This window comes from Tachysurus vachellii, chromosome 22 (assembly GCF_030014155.1).
Source record: "Tachysurus vachellii isolate PV-2020 chromosome 22, HZAU_Pvac_v1, whole genome shotgun sequence".
Classification (NCBI taxonomy): domain Eukaryota; kingdom Metazoa; phylum Chordata; class Actinopteri; order Siluriformes; family Bagridae; genus Tachysurus; species Tachysurus vachellii.
Window position 1 is genome coordinate 11,968,088 of NC_083481.1, and position 24,188 is coordinate 11,992,275.

General features: G+C 36.4%; 1 protein-coding gene across 3 annotated transcripts in view; it reads right to left on the reverse strand.

The window, feature by feature from the left end:
- Positions 1 to 20,678: 20,678 nt before the first annotated feature.
- The window catches only part of nfasca (neurofascin homolog (chicken) a), a 69,091-nt gene continuing 65,581 nt past the window's right edge, over positions 20,679 to 24,188 (reverse strand). For all 3 annotated transcript variants that reach the window (XM_060858182.1, XM_060858183.1, XM_060858181.1), the window contains one exon: positions 20,679 to 22,866. In XM_060858182.1, coding sequence (XP_060714165.1) covers positions 22,638 to 22,866 — 229 coding nt within the window. In that variant the 3' untranslated portion in view covers positions 20,679 to 22,637. The remainder of the gene's footprint in view (positions 22,867 to 24,188) is intronic.

Sequence of the window (24,188 nt, forward strand, 5' to 3'; positions counted from 1 at the left end):
TGTCTCGGGGTCTTTTAGTGGGGGTGGAGTGTACAACCTTCCCCAACCCCCTGTGTCACCTCTATAATGAAAATTTTAACACATTTCATTGGCTGGACTAGAATTTCCACTGCAAGGTATTGCAGTATGGACAATGATATCAAGCAGCCATGTACTGAAATAACACACTTTATTAACTCTGTATCATTGTATCATCATTATTGTAGATTTTTAATATTATGGAAGCACTCCATTTGTATGTCTGGATGTCCAATCAAATTTCACACTGATTATAAAAATACTATAACACCTATAAAGCACTGAAAGGTCTTATTGCCACAATATCTGAGCAAAACTGTATTTTTTCAATAATAATGAAATCTACCGTCATGCCTACTTTGATCAAAAGGCACAGGCTATTTGCTGGTACCTCATGTATTACAGTTTTTCTTGATTGCTAAGACACATTTCTTGAAAGCTGCTCTCCTTTTCTCTAAACTGTGAACACAAAACCCAATTCTCAAGCTACATTCACAAAACCTCAGACTCTCCTTGCAAAACCAAACTTTCACCTCAAAACAGTTCAATTTGTGCTCAAAACTGAACTACAGTATGTTGTCAAATTGTGCCCCGAGTCAATCAAAATTAAAATCACTACGGAACAGTCACTAAACACTACGTAGAAAAATAGAAAACAATGCTCAGGACATGAAGCTGGAGAAATAAATGTTTATTGTTCACTGTAGGCTAAATGCATGTTGCAAAAAAAAAAAAAACCTGTGCATTTAGCACTTGTACAAAAAGACAACACAGAAATCTTGTGCATTTACTGTACACATAGCACTTGTAAAAATCAACAGAAATCTTATGCGTTTGCCACTTGTGTACAGTAAGCCCATGTAAAAAGTAAAGTACAAAAAATAAAGTATAAAAATACACAAATAAGTGCATTACTCAGCCATAGCATCATGTCTCCGCACTGGGTCAGGCCACAGGACTTCATCCACATCTCAGGCCACATTTTGTCTGGCCAGGCAACGGGGGAAAAAACCCCTGGCATGCCGTATCCAGGCTTGGCATGCTTCGACACCTATGTCAGCACAGGCAAGTCCCATGGCTTGCAGGAGATGTACCCTGGTGTAAGGTTGGCGTTCATATACCTTCCACGGCCATGAGGAGAAGAATTCCTCAACGGAGTTTAGGAAAGGGGAGTACGGTGGAAGGCAAAGATTGATAAAACCTTGGTTCATGTTGAACCACTCTCTAACCTGGAGGGCTCTGTGAAAACTCACATTGTCCCAAACAACAACATAGATGGGATGCTCATCCTGAGGAGCTGGTGAGTGTTGTAGGGCCCCAGGTTGGCATGATGGTGGACAACCCCATGATTGCTGATGGCAGCACATAATGTGACCACGCTGCCCAGGAACACCAGCAATGGCCCGATGGCCAATCACATTATGGCCTCTCCTTCTCCTTTTGGAGAGATTAAACCCAGCTTCATCCATGTACACATATTCATGGGGTCTTTCCATTGCATCCAGTTGAAGAACCCTCTGTAGAAATAGATATAGTTTTGTGAGTGATACAGTAAAAGTGATTTAGGCCACTACAGTAAATCACTACTTAGAGTAATCAACATTGAATGTGTCTGGATATATGCCAACCTGTACATACTGGAATCTTTGCTCTTTGACTCTGAGTTGCGAACAAAGGGTACTCTGTATAGCTGTTTCATGCGCAGTCTGTTGTGCTTGAGGACACAATCAACAGTAGAGAGGCTGACACTGCTGATACCCTCAAAATTTACATGGTCTTCAATGATCTTCTGCTGAATTTCACTCAGTTTAATGGCATTGTTTTCACAGACCATATCAACAATTAGGGTCTCTTAGTGTGGGGAGAACATACATGTCCTCCCACCCCTATGTGGCAGTCTTTCAATTCTACAAAAAGAGAACGGAGAGTTACAAAAAATATACATGGAATACTAGGCCTACAAACAGTTAGACCAACCCTCCATTACAATACTACAGTACATTGGTACAGTGATGTACTGAAACATATATTTACTTACAGTATACTGTGGTACAGTATATAGTATGTCATACAGTAATTGCTGTCAACATTTACATACTGTACTATAATGTCAAAAAAAAGGTAATTACATGTTCTCTTCTCTAAATCTTCAGATTATTTCATCAGATATTACTGTTCTTTGTCTTCGCTGACCACCTCGACCTCCTCTCACACGAACTCTTCCTCTCAGACTTCTATCCGTTGTAGGGTCTCGCAAACCAGTGCTCGCTGACCTGGCTTGCTGTATATGTTCCCTCACATTATTAGCCACAAGTGTGATCAATTTTGAGTTGTGTTCAAGTGGTGACACCTGTGCTTTAATTGTGTTTGACTTTTGTCACCTGTGCTCACCAGTATGCAGCACGGTTGCATCACAATGAAAATGTGTTGGCAAGTTTTGTCTAAACAGGTGAAAAGTGCTTATGGTTTTGCCAAAAGAGTGATTGGTTCAATCAGTGGGTTCAGGCAACTGAGCATTTGGTTCAGACAATAGGGTTTAGTGTTTTAGCAATTGAGAAAAAGGCTGTAAGGCTACATTGTCTTCCAATTAGTACTGTACTTACCACTCAAACACAATGTTTAAATCTCATTGTTTAAGTCCAGGCTGAAAACACATTTGTTTAGTCAAGCCTTTTGTGAATAGGATGAATAAGATGATGTGCAGTAGATCAGAAGAAGATAAATCTCAGGAAAATATAAGAGAAGAAAAAAAAGCTATTATACACTTTTACTGCAAAGCAGGAACAGCTAGAACAGTACTGAAACATCCTGAAAATACACCAAGCCATTCTGTTATGTTTTAAAATATTTTCAAAGGGTAATATAGGAACACAATGTAAATGCTAGTCTTTTTAAAAAAAAACTAAAAAGGCTAAATCATTAGTATTAGTACTTCCTAAATAACCAAACTGTCCAGAGCCATCAGAGAAGCCAAGCATGCACATGCCTAGACAATCCACAGCCACTTTCAGGACAGCGTAGACACCCGGCGCATGTGGCAAGGCATACAGGCGATCATGAACTACAAGACAGCTTTACCTGCCTGTCATAGTGATGTTTCCATTCCAGATCCGCCGAACGACTTCTATGCTTGGTTTGAGGTGTAGAATAACTTAGCGGCAAGGAAGACCATGTCTACTCTGTCTATCCGTGGCCGAGGTGAGGAGAACTCTATGCAGAGTTAACCCAAGGAAGTCTGGGGAATGCGCAGAACAGCTAGAGGATGTCTTCACAGACATCTTCAACATTTCCCTGAGCAGCACTGTTGTTCCTAAGTGCATCAAGACAACCACTATTATCCCCATGCCAAAGAAGTCCACAGTGTCCTGCCTCAATGACTACCGTCCCGTCGTACTCACACTCATTGAAATGAGGTGCTTCGAGAAGCTTGTCATGAGGCACATCAAAACCCAGTTAGCACCCTCACTGGACCCCCTACAGTTCACGTATTGTCCAAACCATTCTACGGACAATGCCATTGCCATGGCCCTTCATTTAGCCCTCACCCACCTGTACAATAAAGACACTTACGTATGAATGCTGTTCATAGACTTTAGTTCAGAATTTACCACAATCATTCCTCAGCACCTGATTGAGAAGCTGAGCCTGCTGGGACTGAACACCTCCCTCTGCAACTGGATACTGGACTTCCTGACTGGGAGACCTCAGTCAGTCCGGATCGAGAACAGCATTTCAGGAACCACCACACTGAGCACTGGAGCCCCTCAGGGCTGCATGCTCAGCCCACTGCTGTTCACCTTGCTGACTCACAACTGCGTAGCTATGCACAGATCGAACCATATCATTAAGTTCGCCGAACTGCACCATCTCGGATTGCAAGGCCCTACAGCGTATAGTGAGGACAGCTGAGAAGATTATTGGAGTCTCTCTTCCCTCTATCATGAACATTTACCCCACATGCTGCATCCGCAGAGCTAACAGCATTGTGAATGACACCACACACCTCTTACACACACTCTTCACCCTCCTGCCATCTGGAAAAAGGTACCAAAGCATTGAGGCCCTCACAACCAGACTGTGTATACGTCTATGTACACAGCACCACCATATCAAACTGTTTACATGCTGTTTTGCACACTGTTTTTGCTCTTTGCACATGCTGTCTTTCACATTTCAGTCGATTGCTGTTTTGCACAATACATTACAATTCCAGTATTTCTCCACATGCAATCTGGAACACACAGTATTTACACTTTTCGGCGCTGTGTTTGTGTATTGTCTTTTGTGTATTGTCTTACAGTACACATTTTTTTTGCACTGTCCGGAACTGTTTATTGTCTTGCTCTGTTTGCACCAGTTTGCACAGATGCACTTAATGTAGCTAGGACTAACTTACTTTAACTTTACCTTAGCGCTGTCTTATGCTGTTCTATGTAGCATATATGGTTGAAATGACAATAAAAGCGTCTTGACATGACTTGACCTTTTATCTTCTAGTAATTCCTTGTATCTACCCCAAGATTTGGTCAATGCCCATGATACTTAGTACAAAATGTACTTTTATTTCAGACTATTATTTTAAGTCTATATACCCTTTCCAATTAGTGGCAGAGCCAGACATCTAACTGGCCACCTCGGGTGCCACCCCAAGTTTTTGTTGGCATTATTGGCAGCTTGAGGCCAATTGACATTTCATTTCACCATTCATAAAAGCTTTTGGTTGGCATTCGGTTCGCTTGATCAGCAAAGCCACCGCACAGCTTTCAAATAAAGCGCGAGAGATGCGACTGCAAGGAACAGAAGAATAAGGAAACGTCATATGTTTGGAAAGTTAACATTACGAAATTTAAGTCGATGTCGATGCAATTTCTGTAATACACTTTCTTATCTCATTGTTCTTGGTGCTTAAGCTTTATTGTCTAAAAATATTTGGAACTTATATATTTAACAGAGTGACCTGAGTTGTGTGTGCATGTGTGCTTGAGAGAGAAAGATTGGGCTGCAGATTTTAGCTGAAAGAATTTTAGTTTGTTAGTTAGTAAAATTTTTAGAACCCATTTATTTTGGAATCGCTACCTTGATTATTGAACTGCCTATACTGCAGTTGCATGTCTCAGGCTCCATGGTGTGATATATTACTTTGCCTTAATTAAATGGATTCAGAAGGAGAGCTAGAATTGTGCCAGGTTCTTACAGCACAAAAACAACTGATGGGAGAATATCAGCAGCATTTGGCTGATCTAGACAATACAATTAACTTCCTTTCTCATGCCCTCACCCCTACCATAGTGCTTTGGGCTCCTGTTCTGACAGCCAGCATGCAGGTGCCAGCTCCAGATAAATTCAACAGTGATACCTCCCTTTCTGCAATGCTCCCTTTATTTCACCAGCCTCAAGGGGAAGTCAGACACATTGTAAATAGTACTCTTCTTGAATCTGCTCACAATTCAAGAAACTGTTTTTCTGGGTTTTTGATTCACACCCTAGAGGGTAAGGGAGTAGGGGAGCAGCCCCAACTTTGAAATGATGATTCTATTTCTCATCTGTTACTTACACTTCCAGTCACAATTCTCAGGCATGGTTAACTTTCATGGACTTGGACACTGTAACCCACCTGAACATTCCACCACAATTACTGCCCAAACTACACAAAAAAATTATAAATTTAAAATCACAGAACAGAATCAGAACCAAATTTCAATGAAATACCAATATACCCCAGTTCTCATCTGCATTTGACCAACTAGGTCAGTGATTCACACATAATTCACAAATAATATATAGGGAAGAGGGAAATGAGTACTGCTTCATGTCATATGGGCTTTGTTGCATATCATCAGTTTGACCATCTAAACATGATGTCCTGTGGGATACACCATTTCTTTCCTGAGAATTAAATCAAGCACATCTAAGATGTGTTCACCATGGTCCAAGAAACCATGTCTGCCTTCATAGGGATGTTCAAGACCATCAAGAACATCTTTACCACATCTTTCAACATCTTCAGTTCGGAAACTAAAACAGGAGCTGTCTTGTCACAATTATACAAAAAATCTGACTAACGAGGTAGCCTATTTCTTCATAAAACTTACCCCACTCAAAAAAATGATGACATCAAGAACAGAGAGCTGTTGGTAGTAAAACTGGCCCTTGAAAAGAATCTAGAGGTGGCCAATCATCCACTTTCCATTTTCACTGACCATAAAACCTTGAGTAAATCAAAACTGTAAAACACCTTAATCCTCACTAACCTCATTATGGCACTGTTCTTTACATGGCTCCAGTTCATCCTCTCTTATCCTTATCATGGACACATGCAGACTGCCCTCATAGAAGCAATGAGGAGCTAATTTCATTTTCCCTTAATCTTGTTTTGCAGGAGCTATCACACTGGAAACTAGAATTGCCACCTGTAGACTTCATTACTGATATTCTGTAATCCCAGGGTCACACTATTTTCCTGGTCACTATTGACCAGTTCTCAAAATCGCACACGCCTCATTCCTCTACCCAGCTACTGCCATTTGCTACCGCAGTGATCTCTTGTGTTTGATAGTTGCATGGACAAGCTAGGAGTAACTGTCAGCGAAAACTCTTTATACTACAAAATTTATCTACAAAATAATCTAAACATGAACCTGATACTCCAACATGAAACCACCAACAATCAGGATGATGTATAACCATGAAAATACAAGCAGAATATGTCTTGAAAACTACACTTTTTAAGAGTGTAGTTACACTAAAATCAGCACAGCAGCAAAGGGAACACACATGCGCACACACAAACTTGAAAGGTACTTAGCCCTGATAAAGAAAAAAGATGTTACTAATTGACCCTGCTGCCTCAGGGTAAAGTCATAGATGAAATTTATTAAATGGTGCTCTGGTTATATTAGTTACAGTCTCTGAGTGCCGATATTTAACGGCCACGGAGGTGCATGGCAGAAGCCAGAGTTGTTTAACAGAATAAATATTTAGTTTAACAAGAGTTTTACTTGTTAATGTTTTGAATGTTTTCTCTAGCTGACCATTTAGTTATATTTTTCCATTTGGACTCACTGTTTTTGCAAGTATTGATGTTGGTTTAAATAATGTATTGTATATCTAATATATTTGTTGTGAAAAAATTCCACTTTACCAGTTAAATTATTTATCTTAATTCTAAGTTATAGGCATTAACTGGCAGCAAGGCCATGCTAATCAGTTGGTATACTTACTGTATTTGAGCTGGCCGTCTCCCTAAAGGAGGCTCCATCTGTTGCATAAATGGGATCAATAGTGATGATTTGTAATGATGTCTAAAAGCCCTGAGTAACTTGAGTGCTCTATCCATGATCCTGATACCATCCTTCTTATGACCCTCCAATCCAGTCAAGCCACAGATACAGTTCACACACAGTCACTGTTATCTGGTCTGTTAATGTAAGCTCTGCTGGTCAAGCTTGTTACAGAAAAGTATTGAAACATTACAAATCCATGACAGGGAGATTTAGTTAAATCCATTGAATTGCTAGTGAATGACTGTAATTTATATGGATGTAAAACAGAGAGTGGTAGATATAACTCATGCAATGTTATTGTGAAAAATGAAGAATGAGCTCAGACAAATACAAATAGAAGTTCAAATTGCAATATCCTCTAAATCTTAGGGCTAAATAATTTTTATGCATAATCTGTCTGTTCATCTGAGCACTCTTTTATTCTGTTTCCAGTTATGTTAGTTATGGGACACTAAGACAATTAGAATTTAGATAAAGCATGTTCATTGATGCGTCTGCCACTGTCCATGCCCATCTTTAAGACACCTCTTCCTCTGGAGAATAAGAATTAGGGAGGATAGCATGACAGCGGACGAAATGCACTTTACAACTGACGGCTGGCATATGGGCAAAGGCCTCGAGAGGGGGCCTATACTCTGAGATGCACCCACCTGGCACTGTCTGTGTTTGATGGGTGAAAGGGTAACCAAGTTCATCTTTCTAAAAAAACAACAAAGCAACAATATAGAGTGCTCAGACATGGAATAGTTTAACAAATATTATGTGTGCTATTGTTTAGTTTTTATCTGGAAATCTGATGCTGTCAGTTAATTTTGGATCTTCAATGCAAATAAACAATTTTTTTTCCTTAATAATAGATAAATGCTGTTTGTCCTTTGTAAACATAAAATGCAGGATATTATCATGTCATATATATATAATTTATGTCTTTTTTAAATATAACATTTGCTTTAACATAAAATACAGCTGGCAGAACAGTGCTGAAAGCATGTAGAGTTGCTGCCCTACAGCTCTAAGCCTGCCAGTTAAGTCCTTAGCTCAGGTTACTGACTCAGGTTCTCACCATGTCTGCTTCAGTTTCCTCCCATCACACAAAAGCATGCCAGTACAGTAAGTAGACTGGCTAGGATGAATTGCCTTATGTTATGAACAATTGCATGAATAGTCTTCTTGCATTGGATTTTGCTCAGCATGCTTGTGTTCTCAGGAATCACCATGAATATAACAAATATAAAGTATATATTAAAAAAAAAACTTTATATCTTTAAATGTTCAACATCATAATTAGCAGTTTTCTGCACTTATCTCCTTTGTTTCACTTTATTTGGAGGCAAACAGACTTCAAAATATTGTATAATACTTGTAATTTAGATACTGAATAAACAAAACAGATTTCAGTAAATCAATTTCTTTTCATAAGTTAAAAGAAAATATAAAAAAATAAAAATCCCCAAAGCACCACATATATAACTTTTTACTTTTAAATATAAACCAATTTAAACAAATTACAAATCATTTAGAAGAAACTGGCTGCCAAAAGAAAGAATTATCCTCATTGTTGGATTTTTAGATAAAAGCTGATTCTCAAATTGATTTATTTCTGTAGGATAGTAAAAATAAGGTCTTTATCTACCTTCTTTTTCCAATCAAGTGATCTGATATATTCCCATGTATTGTCAAGCTTATGCTACAATTCTATTAACATTCACTTACCACTACAATTCTTTTAGATCTGAGATCTGTGATCACAGTATATCCAAACAAAAATATTGCTTACACAGATGTACAATGGAATAAAGAATAGGCTTCAGAATAAAATACAGCTCAGGTGCATTTTTATCTTTAGAAAGGACCAGAACAAAATTCCCAGACAAGCACAAACAGAGTGCTAAAACCATCTGCCTGTGGGACGTCAGGTGATGGCCTACTGCTGTGCTGCCAGCCAAGAGCAGATGATGGGTGTTAAGGAGTCAGCATCACACCTGTGCTAAGCCAACCAGAACAAACAGTATAAGTAATAACTGAACTGTATGGCGCATGTGGCTGTCATGTACTCCAGCTCATTTTTTTTTACATCATGTGAGACAATGAGCTGTAATTAGCTTAGTGTTATGATCTACTACTACTACTACTACTACTACTACTACTACTACTATTATTATTATTATTATTATTATTATTATTATTATTTTTATTATTATAATAATTTATTTATTTTTAATTATTATATTAGTAGTAGTAGTATTAAGAATAGTGTCATTGTTTTTGTTAAATACTCTTATTTTATATTTAGTAACCATTTTATCTTGGTTAGGATCATCTTCCAGAGGTGATCTTGATCTTATACAAACTGTATCCCTTGACAGTCTCAGGTCATCACAAACTCACCCATACCTAGGTGCAATAGTTACAGTCATCAAGGAGATTGGGAGCAAACCTACACAAATACATATTATATTTTTTGAATTATAAAATTTATTTTTTACCACAATAATGCAGACATGTACAGTATTCTATTTGATGTGGAAGTTATTTTGATGCTGTGTGCTCAACCAAATACAGTGGTTAACACTTTTCTCTTGTTTGCCTACAAATTTGGCGAATATCCTCCATTGTTAATAAATACTTTTACAAAATCCATTTGCACTATATGACTTCATCTTAATTTAATTTAATTAAATAATATTATTCTACACATTTATTTCCAGCATCGTCTAAATTAATATAACCCCTGTGTAAAATACCCTGTGGTCAAAATATGCTTTTAGCACATGCTTACATGTGCCAGCAAAATAAATATTTTCCATGGTGAGTGCAGATGGCTGCATATGTAATTTAAAACTGATTTCCATTTTGGCCTGTCTATTTAAAATGCAGTAAAATTCGAAAAAGAGATAGGGGGAGTTATTTAATGATTGGGAAGCAAACCCAAAACAGATGAGGCACCAAAACCCTCAACCCTCCCCACTCACTCCTGCTCTTATATGTCTTAGTGCATGGGCCCCAAGGGACAGGACCCATTAAACCCCATTATCTAGATATAGAGAACACGAGAAAGAAGCATTGATCCATCCAGACACAGCAGGAAGATGCCTATGATCTTTTGGCCTAGTCTTCCTGGAGAGGCTGACATTTCCAGAGGACATCAGAAGCTTAGAGGTGACACTGCTTTGTGTCCTGCTGTCTGTGCCCTTGACTCACCCCCTGTAATTTAAGTAAACATTGACCTAGAGCAAACCACATACTCAGGACCTGATCCTATCCTCTGCCAGGTAGAAGCATTGTGGTGGAAGAAGATGGTCCTTTTAGTGTGATGCCATGCTGAGAGTGCCATAGATAAAAGAGATTTCTCAAAAGGCTCAATTATACAAATAACCCTAACATGCCCAGGACCAATGGACGAGAAGCCAATAGTAAGATAGGTCTACCAAAATTGTAGGAGTGTATTAGTTACATTATATATTACTCTATTTGTCTAGTTTTCTTTGTCAGTCCTTAGTGAGATAAAAGCTGAACACACAGAGCTGTTTGTGTGTATGTGTGTGTGTGTGCGTGTGTGTGTGTGTGTGTGTGTGTGCGTGTGTGTGTGTGTGTGTGAGAGAGAGAGAGAGAGAGAGAGAGAGAGAGAGAGAGAGAGAGAGAAAGTCTGTGTTCAGATATTCTGCACTGAAAAGTGAGTGTAAAATAAAGTCATGTGTGAGATAAAAAGCTTGTCTGGTTTCTGCTTCCTCATCCCCCACACACCCATGATGTTTTGGGTCGTATTGATGCAGAAATTTCTATTTAATAGACATTTCTGCATAAATATGGCCCAAAACATAATCAGATTTTCACACAAATACCAAAAGCAGACAAAGTGATCCCATTCAAACAAATCAGACAAATATTGTACTATATTATTATACTAACATTATAATATATTATATTATTTTACTTTGGCTAAATGTTAATGTTTGTGAGTCTGTCATGAGGTGAACACTGAACAACCTTGGTATGAATGACACTACTCTCCAAAGAAAAAAAACATTGCTTCCCATGAAGTTTGTAAAGATCATGTGGACAAGCCAGATGACTATTGGAAAAGAAAATTTGTAGTGGAATGAAACCAAAATAAATCTTTTTGGTTTAAAATGAAAAGCATTATTTTTGGAAAAAGGAAAATACTGAATTCCAAAATAAGACCCTTATACCTTCTGTGAAACATGGTGGTGGTAGTATCATACTTTTGGCCTGTATTGCTGCATCTGGGCTAGGACAGCTTGGTATCATTGATAGAACAATGAATACAGAATTATACCAGTGAATTCTAAAGGAAAAAGGCAGGACATCTGTCCATGAACTGAACCCCAAGAAAAAATGGGTCATACACCAAGACAGGCACTCAAGTCTGTCTCCCAAGGAATGATTAAAGAGGAGCAAAGATAGTGTTTTGGAATGGCCAAATCAAAGTCCTGACCTTAATCCAAAAGAAAATTGGCAGCGTGGCAAGAAAGGAGCTTTTCCCAAAAAAGTGTCACATTCAATATTGTTTGTGTTATACAAAAACACACCTGGAAGAATCTGATTGCAATTCCAAGCTCCATGTTTGGTGAAAAGCAAATAGAGAACATGACCATAAAAACAACCCAAACCTACCAAGCATAATGGATGGTGCATGGTGTTGGCCGCATTATGTTGTAGGGTGTTTCTCTTCAACATGGACTGGGCGATTGGTTAGGATTAAAGAAAAAATGGATGCCAAACCTGCACCCCTATGCTAGACAGCTAAAGACGGGCAGTCAGAAGAACAACACAGTGGCTTATGGATAGAAAGTTGAAAGTATATTCTATTTTTTGTCATGATATTGTAATTTTTTGAGGTGCACCTGTATATAGACACAAATAAAACCATTTCATGAATGTACGGTATATCTGAGTATTTAAAGGACACTCCCAGTTCTTTCTATGTAACTCACACTTAATGAATTCAGGTGCTAAGATTGCAGGTTTATTACATCACGATTTCCCAGAAATATGGAGGGTGGAGTTTAAGACACGAGCTCATTGGTCTTCAGTAGCATTAGCCAGTTTGTGCCAGCTATTATGTTTTATTAAAAGCCACTTTTATGTGGCCTTTGGGACTTCCCTATGGGGTATCAGGAATTAAAACTTGCTGGGGTGGATGCATGTTGTGGCTAGTACACAGGAAGTCATGAGCCTTTGAGCCCTTTGTAGGATTTTTGGTTGCCTCTGAGCTTGTCAGAATGCCTTAAGTCTCATTAATTATTGAGAGCAAAATGAGCAATGGATGGTGGAGCTTTTAAGTGCAAGGTGATGCCTGCCATTCTGTCCAACCCCCTGTGACAAATGAAGGGTAATATGATTACACACTGGGACTTTTAGAATCGTCCCTCCTGACTAATGGACAGTGTGTGGCAAATGGCACTCAGATCTGATTAAACTCTGAAAGGTGCATGGTACTCACTGATTAATATACAATAATCTTTTATATGTTGTAGGATGTGCTAAGGGTGGTTTTACTGTTTATTAAATGTATTTCTTTGCTTGTAGAGTTAGTATACAACTTAGTGGTATAATCTATAACTTATTTGATTGTTACATACTAAAGCTTACTTCTCAAACACAGTATATGGATACAGCATATTTTTTGTGCAAATGTATGAAGTCAAACACAGGGACACATACAAACCCAGGAGCACACAGGAACACAAAACCAGATGCTTAATGTCATGGATATATTAGTGAGATCAATACTGCTCATGTCAGGGAATTGAGTGACAAGTTTGAGAACAAGGGCTGTTTTATGTACACACAAATAACCACATTACTTGATCCACTCTCTAAGTAGAAACATGTGCTTTGCTATCACCTTTCTATATTTGTCTAAATAAATGAATGATTCACAAACTTGCAATGGCCATTAAAATGAAATTATTGGTCACTGTCATATCTTTACAATTTAATTGGCAGCAGCAGGTGAATGCTTATTAGTCCATTTTGAAACTCCATTTTGGCAAGTAGTTAATTAAGAGTAGCCTGTAAATGTGGAACTTTTAGCTGTTTATGAAAAATTTTAACTGCATTTTAGTTCTGTCCCATTTTTATGTTCAAGTTGAAAATGTAGGGTTATGTTCCTATTTGCGGTTTTACAAGTGAGTGGAGGACTTGCAAGTTGATTTCCTTCAGAAGTTTATTTGCAGAAATATGAAAGTTAATATTAATATAATAATTCTAAAAAAATGTTTTTGCTATGTCATGGTTGTTCTTTGGCCATTCTTGTCAATCAGAGTATTTTGGTGGTCCTCCACTTAATTATAGAATCACAACTACATAGATTACATTCAACTCAATTAAATTTCTTTTGCCTTGTCTGATGGTCACTTCATTCCATGCTGCAACCAAGCCATATCAAAGGAAGTATAATGATTAGCCAGTAGTATTTATATAGAATGTAGTAGCTAAAAACTAAATCTAAAATAAAGTCTGAGGTCTGTCATGTAGCTCGACAGAATACAGACCGACAAAGACTAACAACTACAATCCATGGCACAATGCAGCAATTTCAACAATCAATCATGTCTTCTAAATGCAAAACAAACTGCTTGTGAATGAAATATGTTTAATGGAACAGGTTCGGTGATTTTACTCATCCCACATGCTCTTAGATAAGGATTGTATTGACATTTTTTTTAATTTTGACCTTTTTTATTATGCTCTTAAAAATGGTCAAGGGATGTCGTATGCAGTTAGCAAAGTGGCTTTTGTTCTCTGTTAGCAGAGGGGCTTTTTTACTCCTGTGGGATTTGATGTATGTTTCTCTGACATATAATTATCAATATAGAAATTGTTGAGTGACATGAACCTTGATAATTAATCTACAGTTCTATCCATAGAAAATAATAGTAATGTTTTTTACAATGCAAATACTAATACCATGTCACATTATTCTCTAAAAGACTTTAAGGGAGCAGACAAATACAGTATCCCTGTAAAGGATTTGTCATTATTAGTGTCAGTGACCACTTGGCCCACTCTGTTTTCCTAACAACTTTAGGTCACTTGCCCTTGAACTGCATTTGCAAAATGAAATGTGGCAGGTTGCATGTAGTAAATCACATTTACTGAGAAACAGGGAGCACAATTTTGGAAGTAATCTTGTCTCTGGATGCTATCCCTTTAGCAGGAAGGATAAATGGAAATGAATTAATGGATTAGAATGCAGCAGGAGATGCAGGGGCACTCTGTTCGATTAAGAGAAGGGAGCAGGACAGATTGTAATGCAACACCTGGCAGGAGTTTGTGTCAGGAACATCTGGCCATGTTTATTTTAATTGTACCCAATGGAGTGAAAGAATAAGAAAGAGAAGCAAAGATAGAAAGGGACAAAGAGCAGCATTTTCCAAATCTATATTGTGGTTGAGTGTGGTTTCAAAATCCAGTTGGTCCCAACTTGCACTTAACTGGTGGAAAGGCAAACCGGTTTTTAGAAGGTTCGCCAGTGGAACCAACTTTGAACCAGCACCAGTGCTAGCTCTGAACCAGCACCCGGTTCTTTTTGGTGGAAAAGGGGTATTAGAGTACTTGATGCCAGTGATGCTAATATGCTAATATATACACAGATTAGCCATTACATTAAAACCACTGACAGATGAAGTGAATAACATTGAGCATCTCGTTACAATAGCACCTGTCAATGGATGGAATAGTCAATACTTAAAGTTGACACATTAGAAGCAGGAAAAATTGACAAGCTCAATATTTTCAGTGACTTTAAAAAGGTCAAAATTGTGATGGGGCTCAATAACTGCCTCAGAGAAACTCAGATCTTGTGGAGTGCTCCCAGTATGCATTTGTTAGAAACTACTTAAAGTAGTCCAAGTAAGAAAAAACAATGAACTGACTACATGTGCGATGCAAAGTCTAACCCATCTGCTCCGATTCCACAGAAGAGCTAGTGTAGGGGAAATTGCTGAAAAAGTTAGTTTGATAGATTGTTCAATAAATATAAATCATTTATATTTCTATTATTCATTAAGAAACAGAATTATTTGACAGTGTTTGACATAACAGTACTATTACAGTATAATGGTAATAATGTTTAACTGTTTTTTTTTTTTTAATAAATTTAAAAACGTTTGCTCAATTCATAAAAATCAGGTAGAATTAATGATGCTAACAGTGCAAATCTGTTATATTTCCAGTTAATTTCTTAAAATGAAATCAAACTAAATTCAAATTCAAGTTTCTAGACGATATATGTAAAGTGTTTTTCATTGTAGAGGGAGCACAGGGAATGGCATTAATATTTACTAGTCTTACAGGGGTCAAGCAAGACTGTGTTCCAGTGTTTTTAATAAAATATGGCTCTAGTGCACATCTGCTGAATTTTGAATGGATTTATGAGATTTGTATTATATATTTTATAAGATAAAAGACCATATGACCCCTATTTTATCTTAGGGTTGTTTTTTTTCTTAGGTGAAGGAGCAGATCTAGAGGTTCACTGACATACAGTCTTTGGAGAACTGGAATATTTGGATGCTGTTGCCCCAGTAATGATATCACTCAGGTTTGTTGATGGTGGAGTGTCTGATTTATGTCCCAGGAGCTTTCATGGCTGTACTACTTTCTCTCTTTCTCTTTTAGTTATGCTGTCATAGCTAGTCTTTGTCAGTGTCCCTGCTGGTTCTCTGCACACAATGTACATTGTTCTTATCCATCATGTGACTTGCACTGTGATAGGTTGGCACTTTGTCCAGAGTCCCTTGGGATATGCTCCAAGCTCCTTGTAACCCTGAACCTAAGCAATTTAGAAAATTGGATGGATGGATGGCATTACATGATAACATGCATACAGATTAATCTGTATTTCTCTCATTTATTCACTTTCTGTCAAGCTACAAATGCTAATCCTGGTGATTACCATATGAGATATCAGTGTTCCTGAACCTTTCTTGTGCTCCAGACTAGCCTGATCGATCCTGATGCCATAGCTCTGGTCGGAGTTCTCATCTCTTGCGGCTGATAAGGATGACCCCACATTGACAGCTTAAAGATACATGAGACTGGTTAGAAACCATGTACTGTATATAGCTTTAGAACTGCTTCTGGTCTCCATCACTGTACAGTTAATAACTAACAAAATAGAACTCAGTTATTGAAGGGAAATCATTTATAATCACCCTCTCCAGTGTCACCCAGATGAGGATGGGTTCACTGTTTCTTCCTAATATCATTTCACTTCATTAAGTTTTCTTTTCCACCTTAGGCTTGATTATCAGGGATACATGCTAAATTTATATATTTCTGTAAAGTCTTTCATTGGCATTTACTTTTCTAGCATATGGCAGAAACCCTTATCCAGAATAACTTAGAAAACTTCTGAACGAAATCTCTACCAATTAATACATTCATAGTGGCTCAATATGTCACATACTAAGAACACCTTCAGTCTCTGTTGGGAGGTAAATCAGAAAGAACACAGACAGATGTATTTTTTTTTATTTTTTTAAAGAAAACAAGTGCTAGTTTAAGTATTTCAGGCAGAGGTCTTCACACATTGTTTGAGGTGGAGGGATTGATAAGAGCTTTGAGGTAAGAGAGTGCTGGTCTATTTTTGGCTTTGTGCGCAAGCATCAGTGTTTTAAATCTGATGTGTGCAGCTTGTGGAAGCCACCTGGGATGAACAGCAGTTGACTATGTTCATTAAAAGTCCTATAAAAATAAAATTGAATTGAATTAAATAGCATTTAAAACTGCATTTGCAGTTTAAAAAAGACCAACTGTAAGATTACTTTGAATTTCCATTTTCCACCGAGTTCTGAGACAATTACAAAATACATTAGCCAAACATACAAAATAACATATTATTCTGTAAGATCAAATACTTTTTGTATTATATATTAAATGTTGTAATACTTGGTTTTCTAAGTTTTTTTCTATTTGTTTTTTAAATTATATTTTGTAATAATAATATATTATTAAATTAACAATATTAAAATTCATTAGAACATGCAAACAATTCTTACTTTCTAGTTAACTAGTTTCTTATTACACTGAAAACCACTTTCTAAAACATATTACATGTAGCAGTTTAATGTCTGTGATATTTAAAACTATAGCAATATATCTGATACCCCACTGCGCTGCAGTCATTTTTGTGTGGCAGAATATTTATTTATTATAAAATTTAAAAAATCTGTAATTTACCTTTTGAGGAAACCAGATATCCAGTTATTTTGCATATACTGTATATTTTTCAAATTTTACATGAAACACTTTGCTAAGATAGTACCTTCTCATATTGAATATTGAAGCAATTGTATGCCATTACTCATTTCCAGTGCCCATTACTCTTCAAAATTAAGCATTAGCATAGACACCCGAGGTAGAGAAAATGATAACTTTACTAATAAATAAAGAATTTTTTTCTAGCAGATTAAGTTGCATCATTTCATCATTCATGTTGAATCACACATACTGTACATATTGAATATGTTCATGTCATTTACCTAAAATAATACTCTGCATGTAGAAGCAAGATATCATTGAGTGGTGTTTCAGAAGTCTCAGAAGAAGTGATGTATAATAATAATAATAATAATAATAATAATAATAATAATAATAATAATAATAATAATAATAATAATAATCCCATTCAGGATGTATGGGTTGTATGTAGGTTCTCAAAAGCCACCCTAAAACTGATCAGGATGAAGTGCTTACTGAAGGTAAATAAATGACTATTAATACATTAAGAAGAAGGAGAAAAAGAAGAAGAAGTATTTACTGTAATTTTCTTACATTCAGTATGAAATTTCATGGTGTTTGGATTAGTTATTTTTATTTTTTTTTTTTTTGGCAAATCAAATCTGATTAAATTTATTGGTATAAATGCTGAAACAGCATACATATACATATGCAGATCGATATTTTCAATTCTTTGACACAGCTTAAAACACACATTTTCTTTTATTTAGTAGATTATGCTGACTATAGTATGCATTTTGCCAGGAGATCATTTTGCCAGAAGATTTGTTCTTTCTTCTTCATGGACAAGGAGAAGAATATATTAGAACAGGAAAAATGGCTGTTAAGACCTGAGTCCATGGTCAAAAATAGGAAAAACAGACACACACTTAATGTTTGTTTGCATGTACAATAAAGTGTTTCAACAAGTTGGAGACTTTGACTTTGACTGTGAATTGACTTTTCAGAATTACATGGTATACAGTTTGTCTAAAGGGTTAATCTGGGGTTCCATAATTACTGCCACCATAATTCATGTGCTTTCATTTGGTCAAAGCATGCGAGTCCTCAGGCTTCACCTCTGTTCATGTAAGGATGATGGCAAGGAAAAACAAGACAGGTAGGATATTTGGTACATAAGGTACTGGAGAAAGCTCAACTGGTGATCTCCAGCAATACTATTTTCAACATACCTGAGACAAATTTCTCTTCATTTTCATTTTGTATAAATCCCTTTGGCCACTTTAATGTCTATTCCAATGTTTTATTCCCTAAATGGAAGCCTGTTAAACCCTTGGAGATAAGACTGAGACTCATGTTACTTATAAACTGATACAAACTGCCAGAATGGCATTGAGATCTGATCATGCAATTCCCTGGCAAAAAAAATGTCATATGATGCATATAAACATTTCTTCATCAAAATAGACAAAAGCAAATTAAATATATATATATATATATATATATATATATATATATATATATATATATATATATATATATATATATATATATATATAAACATTCAGAATTCATAAACATAAACAAGAGCTCTAAAACCGTTTTGATATAGTATCAAAATAACATACAACAAAACAGAGTTTTATGCAGTAGTAGTATACTTGACACTAACATTATTTTATTCTGCTAAACTGCCAAAGAAATCCTTTTAATTACATTGTGCTTGCTGTCCACTGTAAGATTGTCTGCCCCACTACAAGTGCTGAATGTATCCACTTGTGATGCATGAGGAAAAGTTTATTTGGGTATGATAAATGCAATATTAAAACACAGGGTAGGTAAGTAGATCACAGGAGAAGGATATTATAAATAAGCAAGCCCAAGTCTGATATTGAGGTATAGTGATGATGGGAAAACTGAAGTGACAAAAAACTTGCTTCACACAGTAATATGTACACCAAGAGAAATATAAGATCAGCCCCAGTAGATGGGGACAAACTGCTACAACAGCAAAGCCTTAGAGCTACCAAGATTACTTCCCATAGGTTGTGCAAGTAAATGTCTACATACAGGACAAATTTGCACAAAATAAAAGGGACAATAAGGTAAGACAAAAAGGGACAATAAGGTGGCTTGAGTCGATACTCATGTATCAAGTCGATACGCAGAATCCAATAAAATATAAAGTATTATTTTAAACCGCATTCAGTCCAAACAAGACAAAAAAAAAAAGAGATACAACAAGAAGGGCCTAAATGCTTGAGAAACAAAGAATTAGATCTGCCCTAGTTTTAAAGCAAACCCCTATGCAGAAGCTGACCAACAAGTTGATTATTAAAAACTATACTATGTTGCAGTCGCTGTCAACTGTGTTAATGTGTGCTATCTTAAGTATGTAACTTAGTGAGCCAGCATTAATGTATTCAATGTTAGAGATTTAAGCACTTATGTACGTCGCTCTGGATAAGGGCGTCTGCCAAATGCTGTAAATGTAAATGTAAATGTTTATTACAGCTGATCATTAACTCAGTTAGATTTTGATATGTGTGTGTGTGTGATATGACTTTCTGACATTCAGCCTAATGCATCTGGAATCATCTGGATCCCCATCTGTATCCCCATCTGGATAAGAGGCCTCTGGCTGGACCTTGAGGGCTTGACATTGCTACCAAGAACCCCATAATTCAAACTGTTAAGGTTTAATTTCCAAGTGTGAAGTAAAAAATCTACAGATGGGTGACAAAGTAAAAGAAAAAAACAACATACATTCTTTGGCTATCACAAGCCACTTGAAACAGCTTCAGTAAACACTGGCATATATGCTATTACACCTGTACTAGAGGAATGAATATTACTCTTCCAACGTGTAAGTGGTTACACTCAAGCAGTGGTTTACGGACTGTGGAGATTGCTATCAACCATAGGTGACCATTTGAGTTGAGATCTGGTGACTGTGATGGCCACAGCATATGCTTTCATCATTTTCATCTTCACCAAATTGCTGAGTAAATCCTTGTGGAACTGTAGAAAAGCGTGGGTGCATCCTGGAACAGAACATTCCCATCAGGATAAAAAAGCATTTCATTGCTTTGCATTGATTTACTGTAATTCTTCCTTCTGGGAACAAGTGGACCCAAACCATGCAAGCAAAATGACCTCCACAGCATATAAGAGCCACCATGTTTCCCTTTAATTTGCCACCCGTCTGTAAATCAGTATTTACATTTATGAAAGAGAGCACAAAAATGTCTGAGTAAAATAAACAAACAATATTTTTTTTCTGTCATGTAAAAGTGACAAGAAATAAATCAAAATATATCAGCACATTGGACCAGTAATACAATAACAATAATACAAAAGAAACAGCAGTATTAACAGATAAAACATACATTTAATGGATACATAAACTTTTTATTAGTGGATAAAACATCCACTGCCCTTATCCCACCCAACCATTATTACACAGTATGGGTCTAATAAAGTTTTTTTTATTTGTTTGTTTGTATTTTAAAGTACATATTTACTGTACCTTATGTTAGGTGAATTCAGTGACCCCATGAGACAAGCAGTTAAAATTGGGTGTTCATTAAATAAATCAGCAATATATTAATTATATAAATTGTATAAATTAATACAAATAAATATTTAATCCTACATACACTGAGCCCTCTGCTTGAATTAACTATATTGGTGCTGTATTTGCAGAAGCAAGGTGTCCATATCCACCACTGTAAGTATCACTAGATTTCAAGTTGCTTTTTATGCAGTGGTGAAACCAAGCTCTGAAATGAAAGCATGCTAAATTGTATGGTCCCCTATACAAGCAATTTTAATAATCTTTTCATATAACCTGTCACCATGCAACATGAAACAAGACCCTATTTTCCTGGATCAGCGTATAATTTTTGTTTCTGTAAGCTGTGGGAGATATTTAAGATTAAAATTGTTGATAAAATCAAGCATGGTTTTGATATTAATTTAATTAATAATGATAATTAATCATTAATAATTAATTAATTAATTAATTAATTATAATTAATTTTCAATAATGACTTAACTTTTCTTATGTAAGCCATTTAGCATTACTGCTTCCACATCTATCCTTCTACTTTGCACCTAAATACCCTAGAACAAACTTACTAAAACCATGACAACACCCCAAAATTCTAGAAAAAATAGTGGATGTCAGATTCATCATCATCATCATCATCATCATCATCATCATCAACATCATCACCCCATCATCTAATATATAGTGGCAGCTAAAAAAGTGATTATACAATTGTGTTTAATGAGTCTTCTTTTTAACCTCTCGGTCTCTTGCAGAAACACGACCTTGTTCCAAAATAATGTTTCTTTTTCATTTGTTTGCTTATTTGGTTAGGGTTTTTTTTTTTTAATCTGATAAATGATGGTGCTTGCCTTCGACTCTATAAACATCAGTAGTGCTAATTAGATAATGCTATAGATGCAGCCAATGAAAATATACTTGCAAAAATAGGCATCAAACTACAGCAGATATATCCACTGCTAGGACACGGGTGCCAGGAAGTATAGCATTTCAATGACTTAACAGTGACTAAACAGTAATTAATGCTTTTTGCATTATAAAAGGAAAGAAGAAATTTGATCACCCAATTTCAACCAAAAGTAAATCAAAGTAATACATAGTGCATAGATTTTTATGGTACAGCAAGCTGTGCCCGCACTGATTACAGCATTCATATATCATTTATTAACGCATCTATCATATTTTTGGCATTTGCCGATGTTCCTTTGTTGATTCGGCCCACTACTGATATGTCACAGGACTGCTGCTTGTGTCTGCTTTACTCTAATATTAGAAAGTGTGAATGTGGGTTCAGGATTTCAAAAAATAAAAAATAAGCCACAGAAAATGCTTGAAAGTCTCAGGTTGCTGTTGTCTTCCCTGTGCCCGAGTGCCCTAAAGGCACACTGAAGTCCGAGTTCTGACTTCTCTCCACCAGGAGTTTATTCACCCCTGCTTCCTTCATAGGGACTGTGCATCTCAACATTAAGTGTGTATATGTGGTTCCAGATTTCTCTCTATGTATATATTGAATTAAACTGTGTGGACATTTGGCCTTCTGTTCATTCGAGAAGAATCTATGCCAGGGAATAGATGGCATTGACAGGTGATGTGGCTTCTGAGCTCTCATTGCCCTCCGTCTCTTCCTTATCCTTCCTGACCGTGTACTGGCCTATAAAGGAGCCATCCTCATTGAACTGGCCATCCCCTCCTTCTCCATAGTCTACTAGACTGTCGTCACTTTCCTTGACATTGCCGTCTAGAGAGGTCTGACTTCCCTGCAAAGGCTTGTTGTCCTCATCACTGCTGTTGGAGTAGAACAAAAAAAACAACAAGTGGTTATGATACCATTCCATTTTGCAGCTCTTCCACATCATACACTCATAAAAACTGAATTTTAATTTGAATAAAAAGTGCTGTAAAGAGTGGGCACTCCAGACACAATCAATTCTCTTGTTCACAAAGCAGAACTGCAGCTAGTAGAATGAAGACTGAAAACTGAATTTTGCACACTGACTCGTAACCTTCCATTCCTATGCTTACTGCAACCAGAACAACAGGCGAAGCATACACAGAAGGGAATGAATTGAACTGCCATGCTCCTTTGTTACCTTTACATTTTTCAAGAACAAAGGAGAATCTATACCTGATAGAAAAGATTTTCTACCTGTAGTTCAGTAGAAAAACAATAGCGCAAATGAATGAAAAACTAAAACATTAAAATAAAAGCTTAATTAAAAAAGATAGACTTTTTATTTATGAAACTTTCATTCTGAATCAAATCTATAGCGAATCATTCTTTATAATTCAGGCAGTATTTAGTAAATAATTAGGACATATATGTCCTTTTAACTTCATGCTGGTGCTGTTTGTGAGGACAAAGCCTAATCATGCAAGAAGTGTAGTACCTCAGCAAGGTGCCAAAAAGGTGCACATAAAAAAAAGAAAGAAATGCTTATGTTAACCCAAGATTTTAAAACATTTTAAAAATCAGTAATAATAAATAAATGATTGTTCTCAGTTTGAAGAATATTATTGGGCCATGCACTTATTTACAGGAAATAAGTCAGATTACTTTTTTATTCTATGAGATCCAATAGTATGGTTAATTCCATACTCCATATTAAAATGCATTAAATCAATTTTATTTTTACATAAGCAATAGTCATTGCCTATATATACTGTATATTGTACATTTTTGCTTATGAAAATTATGATAAGGCTAGAAGACATGGTTCCTTGCTCTAAAAACTCAGTGGAAAAGCATTGGAAACATAATTAGAGTGAATTCCTTAATAAGATGTATATTATATTGGTTTGATAAATGTACCACAATCGTCTAGCCTACATCAAAATGAGATACAGGCCAACCTGAACCTGCTTGTCCTGCGTTTTTGTTGTAATCAATTAACCACCAGTTACAAGTGACACAGTAATGAAGCTCTAAGATACACATCTTTATGTATATAAGAACCTAAAGGAGTAAGTCATAAACCTTTAATAATGTATTTTATTATTATAGGCCTCTGAAATAAAAACAAAACAATCTAAGGTCTAATTAAAGAGTTATATCAAAGAATCTCAGTGAAATTCACTTAATATAAACAACTTGCTCCATCTCAATGAAA